Source organism: Sinocyclocheilus anshuiensis, unplaced genomic scaffold, assembly GCF_001515605.1.
Source record: "Sinocyclocheilus anshuiensis isolate Anshui unplaced genomic scaffold, SAMN03320099.WGS_v1.1 scaffold85, whole genome shotgun sequence".
Taxonomy (NCBI): domain Eukaryota; kingdom Metazoa; phylum Chordata; class Actinopteri; order Cypriniformes; family Cyprinidae; genus Sinocyclocheilus; species Sinocyclocheilus anshuiensis.
Window position 1 is genome coordinate 285,406 of NW_015536800.1, and position 11,452 is coordinate 296,857.

The following is an 11,452-nucleotide window of genomic DNA, read 5'->3' on the forward strand; positions in this document are numbered from 1 at the left end:
CGATGCGTTTTTGTAAGAAAAATATCCATATTCAAAACGTAATAATCACTTTAATCTAGCTTGCGCCAGCAGTTGTACACAGAAGCAGTTCCGGGAGCATGACGTATGAGGTCAGCGTTGCGCATGCGCTGGATAATCTCGTGAAAACCAATGTTTGTTTACAGGATCAAAGGAAGCAAAATTTCCTTACTTTAGCAAATGAAAACCAGTCTCATCTTGGCTTATATCAAAATCCTCTGACATTCTTCTTTACAAATCCTCGTTTTGTACTTCTAATTAGTGACCGTTGTTTTGTTTTGATCTCTCCACTGCATTTCCGCGTGCGTCACTACTGAGCGGCGCATGCGCAACGCCGACCTCATATGTCATCCGCCCAGAACTGCTTCCGTTTACAACAGTAAGCACAAGCTAGATTAAAGTGATTATTACGTTTTGAATATGGATATTTTTCTTACAAAAACGCATCGATTCGCTACAGGAGGCCTTTGTTCACCCCCCGGAGCCGTGTGAGACATTTATTTTTATGGATGGGCGCTTTTTATTTCACTTCTTTTGGACTGAAGCACTGCAACACCCGCTCACTGCAATGATAGAGTTTGAAAGATTAAAGACAATTTTTAATATAACTCCGACTGGATTCGTCTGAAAGAAGAAAGTCATATACACCTAGGATGCCTTGGGGGGTGAGTAAAACACAGCCTAATTTTCATTTTTGGGTGAACTAACCCTTTAAATAGCATTAAGAGCATTAACGTTTGCTGTACTAATAAAATGAACATTTAAATACACAAATAGCATTTTTAAATGACTTTTGTTTCTGAATAAATGGAACAGTTATGTTTTATTCTGTTCTAACGAGTAACTGTAACGAAAAAAGTAATATATCCTATTATTGCTTGATCTACTCAAGCAATATCTATTCGATCTACTTGAGCAATAATTCCAAAAAGAGAAGCATCGGACTTAATGCAAAACAAAAATATTCAAGACACATTACTGTGACATTTATTAGGAACACCAGCATAGCAGGAAAGCTAATGTTTTCTGTTATATTAAGCACAAACTAAGAAAAGTAAAACAAACCTTTAACGTTTCAATAATTAAATAAAAGCACCTATGTCATCGTCCGCAGTGTAGTCTTTTGGTGGGGCGGGAGCGGCTGCGGGAGCACGGGTAGAATACTGCGGTTTTTGTGAATTTTGGCAGAATTTGTCCAGTCGTGATGCGCCAGTCGTTAAGTGTGTTGTGTAGTGGACAGACTCGGTCATTAGGTTTGTGCTCCTCTCTGACTATCAAAGACTAGAATCTGCTCCAGTCGATGGAAACTTGTGGTCTGTGTGTGGTGTGAAGTGTGGTGAGGTCAATCTTAGAATGTTTCAGCTACTCGTGTAGTGTGCCCCCAGCTTTAGACACCAGTGCATTTAACAAACTCACAAACATCAGTGAGTATTTATCAAATGTCTTTTTTGCTAGTAATTAATTTAAATGTCTGAAACCTAAAATAAATTTTATGTGGTTTAAAACACTGGATTGTAGTGATATAAGCTATGAAAAGCTCTGAACGCATCTCTGGCTCAGCTCCAGACAAAGTGTGAAAACACGTTTGAATTTAGCAGTGAATGCTCTAAATACACCGGTGACCGTCCGCATGGAATGGTTAAAATTGATGTAGTTTGAGGGGGTTGAGGGTGTCAAATTGAATCTGAGGTGGCACAAATCAGATCCGAGGGGTACCCCTCATTTGAAATCGCGTTTGTTTAGATTGCTTTCTGCGTTTAAAATCATATTCCGTGTGTGGAGGGGTGGGTCCTTCAGATCATTGCAGCGGGGCTTCAGAACGTCATGGTAGGGCTAAGCCCCCAAAACCCCCCCTTGACGCCGGGCCTGAAGCATATACTGTATTTTTTATGCTTAAATTTGTTTTCATGCTTTAGCTCGCTGAAAACATGCCACAAGATATTCATTGGAACAACTAATGGCTAGCAGCATTAGAAACACTCACCACAATGTCTTCAGGGAATGTATCATTGCTGAATGAGCCATCATCAAACATAACCTCATAGAATGTTTGGGCCATGACCTGGGTAACACGTGAGCTGTAGTAACGAAGATTTTTGTGTTTGGAGATCACCGTCTGGCCCACTTCTAATTCACTTTTGCTAACTTTCACTTTCTGGGGGAGAAGAAAAAAATTCTTGATGATGGGCCAATTATGTGATATTTTCTCTGTCTGTTTTTTTAATTAATTTAAAAAAATTAAAGGCAATTCATATAGACAATGACATGAATATGCCTCTTCAAAGTTTTTAGAATTTTTGAAAGTCAAAGTAGTTGTGAAAAGTAGTATAATTAGTTTGACATCATTTTTTTTAATCATGTCTTTAAAATTATATGGCTAACTATAATGTAAGTCAGTTTGATGCATGCCAAGGCGACCATAAAACAGAAATGTATATCAAAGTCAGGACCCTGTAGAATCCCATGAATGTAGTGTATGTCAAGGTCAGTAAGTGAATTTATGAGACGAGTATTTTAAAAATCTATTCAGTCGGCGCCGATAGCCTTGTGGGCAGCGCGCCAACATACAGCGCTGTTGACCTACAGGCATCCCGAGTTCGAATCCTGACTCAAGGACCTTTCCCGATCCCACCCCTTATCTCTCTCCCACTTCACTTCCTGTCAGTTCTGATCTGTCCTATCGTAATAAAAGCAAAAATGCTAAAAATAAATCTTTAAATAAAAATTCTATTCAGTGTATATGGTATGGTGTTCTTGTTTTTAGTGTGCTGGTTAAACACAACTTATTAAAATATACTCACAGCACTGGAGCTCCGTGACTGGTGCCTGTGACAGGTGATGAAAACCACATACGGCCAATCATCAGGCTCCATGGGGACTCCAGCTGCGTGTGCACAAGTGACATGGAAAGAGGTTGGGCAACGACCACATGAGCACTGAATACATGCTCCGGACAGCTTCTTTATCCTGTTACGGCAATATATACACTTCTACAGAGAGAGAAAGAGAGAGAATGATAGAGTGCACAGATGACAACAAAAATGTCAATACTTTGTGGAAACAGCAGTGTAGGCAACATTCATTTTAGTCTTAGTACTTCACTGGTGCGTCAAAAGACATTAAATTGCTCAGCTTTGATGGGCTGTTAAAGGGGTCCTATTATGCTTTTTCACTTTTTCAACTTTAGTTAGTCTGTAATGTTGCTGTTTGAGCATAAAAAAGATCTGCAAAGTTACAAAGCTCAAAGTCCACTTCAAAAGGAGATATTTTATTTAACAGAAATCACTTTTCAAAAACTACAGCGAATGACTCGTTTGGACTACAACGCATATTTTCCGGGATTTGTGATATCACAAATATCGACGAATGGGACGAGACCTGGTTGAGCTGCACTAGAGAAGGCAACGAGTGTTATCATCACTATGTCGGAGATGCACTAGCTTTCTCAAGGCAGACGAACTTCGAGTGGCTACAATCATCGGGGTTTAAATCGCACTCAAATTGATTTGATTTTGACGCAATATTTACACTGAAGCTCGCAGGCGGCTATGGTAAAGGGCATGACATTTCCCGACCAGGTGCCGGGTAGTGCCAATCACAATACACAATGGCCCAGCTAACCAATCACAGCACATTTCGCATTTCAGAAGGCGGGTCTTCATTTGATACAGGAACTACTCGAGCCATTCATGCCAGACTGGGGAGAGAGGTGTTGTAATAATGTAAAATATGTGAAAAATAATATGTTTTTCGAACAACCTAGTATGAGAGCCTGTTCTAGTACACCCCCAAAACAAAATCAAGACTTTGTAAAAGAGCATAATAGGACCCCTTTAAGACGTTTGCACTTGTTTTGCCATTTCTACTGTATAAATGTGTGTATTTATAACTCACCAGTTTATATCTCTGTACAGGTATGGCACTGATGTCAATATGAGCTCTCTTCACCACATCAATGAACTTCACCTCAGGGAGACCCACAGCACACATCACATGGACCCATCTATAGCATGTATAATTCATGAGACACCTGATGCATTCAATAACATCTAAGAACACTAGCCTGACTGAACTCCTATTTGCTTATAATCTGAAATACCAGAAAATGTTTAAAAAAAAACATACTTGGTCTTCTGCTCTGTTTTGTATTTAATACAATACTATATTAGTATTAATGGATCTGAATAATGGAGATTACCTGTCATCTGAGGTTCTTTTTAATGCACCTCCCCTCAGGTTACACAAACAGCATCCCTAGTATAGAACAGACACACACACAAGCAGAAACAAACAGTCATATTTATAAAAAATAAAAAAAAAAGGTAAGCAAAATTGTAAGTAGACCATAAATGATAGTGATACGGAATCACTGAATTATTACATACAGCTGCCAGGTCTCCGCTCACACATCTGTCACATGTCCACACTGGGCTGACATCTTGAGCAGCAACACCATAGCAACCTGTGGACCAATCAAAACAAACTATTACATTCTGTACTATGCCAAGCTATGCGTGTGTGTGTGTGTTTACTTAAGATGGTAATTATTGAATGTGTACAACACTTCTTGAACACATATACCAAAGAATGCTTTATAAAATGTGTGAAATCATGAAATTATTTGCAATCATTTTATTCTATTAAAAGGCCAATTTTCAAACCCTTTTGGAACCAAATGTAATGGGAAATGCATGACACAAAAAATGTAATAAAAATGTTTTCCTTCCACGTTATACATCTAACATCAGTCTAAAATTGAGTGGAAAAAGATAACTCTTGAGATTTTCAGATAATATTATAATGATCTGCTTTAGTACAATGGAAATATAAAAGCCAATTGCTTAATTTAGCAACAGCATGTTGCCTTAATAATCATCAAAGTCAAATGTAAAAAATGTAAATGAATGATTAATATTTTTATCTTATATCATAAATGGGTCTTCACACATGAAAACAATACTTTATAAGTAAACATATTTAACTTATGCATTTAATACATTGTATACACTAGCATTTAAATGTTTTGAGTCAGTAAGTTTTTTTTAAATAAATTAATACCTTTATTCAGCAAGCATACATTAAATTAATCAAAAGTGACAGTTAAGACTTTTACATAGTTACAGAATATTTCTATTTTAAATAAATGCTGTTCTTTTAAACTTTCTATTCATCAAAGAATCCTAAAAAATAATCACCACAAAAATATTAAGAAGCACAACTGTTTTCAACATTTATAATAATAAAAAATGTTTCTTGAGCACCAAAGCATCATATTAGAATGATTTCTGAAGTATCATGTGACACTGAAAACTCAAGTTTTTGCCATCACAATAACAAATTAAATTTAAAAATATATTCAAATAGAAAACAGTTATTTAATTTTAAAATGTCACAATATTACTAGGTTCATTATATCTGGGGATTTTTCATGTGTTAAGTTTGTTGTTGAATGATCTCAGGGACGTACTGGCATGAACTTGAACACAGCAACTATTACAGGCCACAAGAGGACTGGATCCATCCTCCTCCAGCAGTGTGTTCAAGGGACATGGGCCCTCCTGGTACGCAAAGCAAATTTCAGGGATCAGAGGACGTGACCTCAAGCCCGCCTCCTGTGAACATGACCCCTGAGACTCTGTGGCAGCACTCATCAAGACATCGTGCCTTCTCTCCTCTAAATTATCAGGCTGTGAGAGCAAAAACAAGAGATTGAAATATCTGTGCGATACAAAGCACAAATACACAAACCAGTACATAGTATCTCTATACAAAAGTTACCTGATAGTATGGCATGAAAAGGGTGCAGACAGCACAGTGTGGAGAAGTTTTAGCTGCAGTTGTGTTGTACTCTCGTTCATACTGAAAATGAGTTTTTCTGTGTTGCCACAGATGCACTAAAGGCTTTGCCCATTCCTCAGTTTCTGGCTCCTCTTCTTTAGTTGCACAGTCCTCTAAAGTCTCTGAGATGTTAATTTAGTATAATTAATTATATAACTTCACACAGCTTCTTAAAAGTATACATGTGTGCATGATGCGAGACAAAAATGTCAGTGCACATATACATAATGAATAATTAAAAATACCATAGACAGAATGCAACAATGTAATATGAGTGCAATTTTGTCTAATGACAGCATGTGGTAAAGCTAGATATTCAGGAGTCAGGAAAGATTTGTAATGTAATAAAACATAATATGTTATTAATAAAAGTACTAATACAACAATTGTTCAAATTCCTATTGTTTATTGCTCATAATAAAAATGAAAGTGGTTAAACATTCACCATCATCGCTGGCAGCCTGCTGTTTCACAGCACTTGGCACTGCTCTTGCAGTGGGTTTTCTGAGGGGGTGACGCCAACTCTTGGCTGTCTTCTTAACAGTTTGCATGTGATACTGAGAGAATAAAAAAAGAGAAAGAGGCAAAGAGGGGGTCAGTGAGAAAGAGACACTTTCCAAAAAATATAAAATACTGTGCTACCTTCATTGTGCATGTGTGTATATAGTATGTGCACATTTATTAATGTTTTGACGCCATTTACAAGGTGTTAAGGTGTGAAAAGCAACTAAGTAAGTGAGTGTTCTGATGTGTGTGTACAGAAATTTTCACTGGATTCACAGCAGGTGTAAATTAATATAAACGTTTGTGGTCAGTAAGATTTTAATACTTTTAATGAACATTTTTATTCAGCAAGGATGCATTAAAGTCACAGTAAAGACTCACAGTAAAGATATATATAAAACAAATAATAAAATATACATAAAAATATCTAAAATTTCTAAATCAAAAATCATTAATTTAAAAAACATTAAATTAAAAACCCCACCAGTGTGTGCTTCTCATTTGTATGCAAAATTTAGTTTAGGTTAGTTAAGCTTAGTTAATCTAAAAGAGAAAATGACGAGGCAAATCAAAATCCAATCAGAGCACATCTATTATTAAACACGCAGGTACAATTTTTGACCATTGAGATTTTACTGTGAGCAGGTTCATCCTGTAGGTTATGAAATAAGTTGAAACCAAGCAATCAGCAAAATGTCTTGTCACCACGGTCACTGTTTGTTAGGTCAGAATCTCAGAACTATGTAGTAGAGAGGACGTATTTCTCATCATGGTATAGCACCAGAACTCACTGTACAGACTTCCCCTGGCTCCAGACCCGTTTCCACATACTCAGGGTCACTCGTTGCATTCTCCTCACTGGATTCACTGCTGCTGTCGGCACCTTTATCTCCTGATTCACATGAATCAGAGTCGCTCACAGACCCATCATGGTCTGACTTTGCACCTTCGTAATACTCCTGACCTTTAAACTTTTCCTCCTGAGGTTCCTGAGAGCCTGCCTGCTCACTGAGCACACAAGCTTCAGCTAGTTCCAACTCCACGTTCTGCTGCTTCAGATCAGGAGGTGTGTTTGGAGCCATGTCTGCACCAGAGCACTGCATGGGAATGGGCTCCAGGTTGGTCCAAGTCTGAGTGCATGGTGAAGAGTTTGGAGAATCAGGGAACTTTTCTTGTTGGCAACCTGATTCGGACCACATGGTGTAGGGCAGCGAGTCATGGGCATAATCTGTAAGACTGCTCACACCTGTGGTAAGACCAACTACCAGCTCAGGCTGCAAGCTCTCAATGAGCACTGCGGGATTCTGGGAGCTGAGGTTTTTCCAAATGGTGAAGGGTTTGGACTCCACGTAGGGGCCCTGGGAGCATGTGAGAGAGCTTGACTGCTCTTCGAGACTCAGAGACCTTTGTTTGTCCCCACTGGCCATTTCAGAGTCACGGGTGTCCATTAAATCCACATCTGCTACGGTAGAACATTGTAAAATACTCTGAGTAGTGATTTTAAACTGTGAAATGGACCCATTTTGAGTGTTCTGGTCTGCGGATGGGACATGTTCATGTCCTTCCTGTTTGGATTCCTCTGGTGGCCCCCATTGTGGAACCAAGGAAGGAGATGCTGGTTTTGCTCTAAAGGTGTCTGAGATTGAGTTTTGTGATTGGCTTACACCTTCTTGGAGTGCAACAAAGGGCCAATCGAGACAAGGTCTTTCAGAATAAGTCCCCACATCATCTGTTATAACAGGAGGCGAGTGTGATTTTTCCAGATGGAGAACAGGTGCATTATTGTTCGGAGTGTGAGGTCTGTGATTTGTGGTGTCGGGTCGGACAGCGAGAGTCAGCGAGGGCATTTCAGGTGCGAGAGATTGAGGATTGACTCGCTCTTCTATGAGCTCGGGCATTAGAAGAGGCATTTCACAAAACGAAGTATTCTGGATTTCAGAGTTTGTTCTGTTTTCTGAGGTTTCCAAACCGTGAAGAGCAGAGTCTAGACGGATCGAGCTTTGCTCTTTGTAAAGTGCTGATGTGCCGTAATCAATGCTGCCCTCAGTCAAGATATCGGCGACTGTCTCTTCGGTTTCAATTTTAGCTTGTTGGGAATCAGTTTCTGAAAATAAAAGCGCAGCACCAGTGGAATTAAGTCTCGGTGAATGGGTCACAGGAATAGAAGAAGCACTTGTTACTGAGACAGGTTCACAGTTTAATGCTTGATTAGGACTTTCAGCAGTTCTTTCTGAGTCCAGAGTCACATCCACAGTGACGCTGCTGTCTGAGGTTGATTCAGGTCCAGGCTGTGCAGTGGAGTTTGAGTTTGTGGATACTCGACCTTCATCAAAAATGAAAGATGTCTCGGAGCTTGTGTGACCTAGATCATGGTCACTCTGCCTGGATGTGGGGGTGAGTGGAGGGGTCGAGAGTTGCTCAGAGGAATCATCTTGTCTGGTGGAGTGGGCCAGCAAGTCATTCTCCACTCTTGTTACTTTCACAACGCACATTTGTCGACATGGACCAGTGAGCCCTAAAAAAAGACAAAACAATAAAACAGAGACATAAACAGACATGTAGTTATAGCATACACTACGGTTCCATGCTTATGCTCACTAAGGATACATAATCAAAACTACTGTAAAAACAGTAATATTGTGAAATATTATTACAATTTAAAATAACAGTTTCCCTATTTAATATACTTTTCAATGTTATTCATTCCAGTGATGGCAAAGCTGAATTTTTAACAGCCTTAAATCATTCTAATATGCCAAAACATTTCTTATTATTGTCAATGTTGAAAACATTTGTGCTGCTGCTTATTATTTTTGTGGAATCAGTGGATTCATATTTTGTGGATGCATTTTTCAGGATTCTTTGCTGAATATAAAGTTTAAAAGAACAGAATGTATTTGAAATATAAATCTTTTGTCAAATTAAATGTGTCACTTTTTACTGTCACTTTTGATAAATTGGTAACACAATAAGGTGTCATTCGTTAATTAACATGAACGAACACTGAACACTACATTTATTACACTCTTTATTAATCTTTGTTAATGTTAGTTAATAAAAATACAGTCGTACATTCATTGTTTGTTCATGTTAGTTCACAGTGCATTAACTAATGTTAACAAACAAACCTTGTTATTTTAATAATGCATTAGTAAATGATGAAATTAACTAAATAAATGCTAATGATTAATAAATGCTATAGAAATGTTAATTCTTAGTTCATGTTAACTAATGTAGTTAACTAAAGTTAACTAACGAACCTTATTGTAAAATGTTTCCGATGCAATCTATTTATTCTAAATTTTTCTATTATTTTCTACATTTAATCTATTTATTAATCTATTTAGTCACTGCTAAATAAATAATTAATTTCCTTAAAAAAATATCATACTGATCCCAACGGTAGTGTGCATTTAATTTCCATTTATTCAGATAATCTTTTATTATTTTGGAATTTTTCTGACAGGCCAGTCAAAAAATTATACCATACTAAACCATAGACCACAAGTTTTCATTTGGATTTGACAAAAATGCTATGTTGTGATGAACTAGGACTTACTTAAAACAAAATGCAGTCTTATACTGATACACAAACAATGTCTGTCCTTAATGTGAGTGTGTTATCAGATCACATCAGATTATATTTGAAAATTAATAACACACAAAATAAATATGAAAATTAATTTACATTTATTTCTGAATCAGAGAACAACTGCAAATGGCTCAGCAGTAGCGTGGGAAATGTGTTAAAGGGTTAGTTCACCCAAAAATGAAATTCTGTCATTAAGAATGACTTCGTTCATCTTCGGAACACAGTTTAAGATATTTTTGATGAAATCTGAGGGCTCTCTGACCCTCCCATAGACAGCAAGGTAACTACCACGTTCGAGGTTCAGAAAAGTACCAAGATGATCGACAAAGTAGTCCGTGTGACATCAGTGGTTCAACTGTAAAGTTATGAAGCTACGAGAATACTTTTTTTGCGCAAAGAAAACGACTTTATTCCACATTTTCATCTCTACTGCGTCACTTGTGGACGCGCGTTCACGACAGTATTATGGCGTGAGCGTGTCGTGGGCGCTGACCCAGATCCGGTGTGATGACGTCATTACACCGGATCTGGGTCAGCGCCGCCACACGCTTGCGTCATGATACTGTCTTGGTACTTTTCTGGACCTTGAACGTGGTAGTTACCTTAATGTCTATGGGAGGGTCAGAGAGCCCTCAGATTTCATCAAAAATATCTTAAATCGTGTTCCGAAGATGAACGAAGGTCTTACGGGTTTGGAACAACATGAGGGTGAGTAATTAATGACAGAATTTTCATTTTTGGGTGAACTAACCCTTTAAAAGAGGACATGTATTGTGATTGAAGAATGTATTGTGAGCTTACACAAATAATACCAATACCAGCCTTTTAATTCACCTGAGTACTGTAATTCTTTCTGGTGTTTCACTGAGTCTTCGTTATCCTCATTTTTCGATGTTAAATCTGCCCCTCTACTCCTGCGACCACCCCCCTTCACTGGTGCAGAGTCCACAGTCTTCAGTCGTTTGGAGCATGCACGTGGACAATGGAGACTGTTGATACAAAAAGATGAATCATCCACTATCCAAGACTGTGAAATGAACCTGCTAGCAAACAGCATTTTTGTTTCAAATAATATCTATAGTGATTGACCTCTACATGAAAGATGTTTTTAAAAATGCTAATTTGGATATTTGGCATCATATGGCTCTATGTTTCTACCTATAATGTTAAGGTCTGATAATTTTTTGTAAAGTGTTTTTAATAGTGTGCTCAAGTACTCAAACTCATACTGGCAACATTTAAATTTTCATTGACATTTTAAGTTAAAATTTTCCATCTGATTTTTTTATTTTATTTCAACTTTCTTTCAATTAACAAAAATGATTTATAATATTTTACTTAACAATAACTATACTAAAGTAGATGGAAGAGTGGAAGGGTCTTAAGCAGACTTATAACCCAAGTTGCTCAGCAAATGTCTCTTCAAACTAGGGATGCACCGATACCACTTTTTCCAGTACTCGCCCGATACCGATACTTTTATTTTTGGTACTTGCAGAT

The 11,452-nt window shown here is 37.8% G+C and overlaps 1 protein-coding gene across 7 annotated transcripts in view; it reads right to left on the reverse strand.

The window, feature by feature from the left end:
• kdm4c (lysine (K)-specific demethylase 4C) overlaps positions 1-11,452 on the reverse strand; it is a 22,607-nt gene that overhangs the window by 5,988 nt on the left and 5,167 nt on the right. For 3 of the 7 annotated variants that reach the window (XM_016443434.1, XM_016443447.1, XM_016443456.1), the window contains exons 10-19: positions 10,787-10,941; positions 7,152-8,875; positions 6,302-6,413; positions 5,797-5,978; positions 5,486-5,705; positions 4,404-4,480; positions 4,217-4,272; positions 3,913-4,021; positions 2,820-3,008; positions 2,003-2,173 (exon numbers count right to left, since the gene is read on the reverse strand). In XM_016443434.1, the coding sequence (XP_016298920.1) occupies positions 2,003-2,173; positions 2,820-3,008; positions 3,913-4,021; positions 4,217-4,272; positions 4,404-4,480; positions 5,486-5,705; positions 5,797-5,978; positions 6,302-6,413; positions 7,152-8,875; positions 10,787-10,941 (2,995 nt within the window). The remainder of the gene's footprint in view (positions 1-2,002; positions 2,174-2,819; positions 3,009-3,912; positions 4,022-4,216; positions 4,273-4,403; positions 4,481-5,485; positions 5,706-5,796; positions 5,979-6,301; positions 6,414-7,151; positions 8,876-10,786; positions 10,942-11,452) is intronic. The other 4 variants (XM_016443481.1, XM_016443464.1, XM_016443440.1 and 1 more) reach the window with 3 other exon arrangements.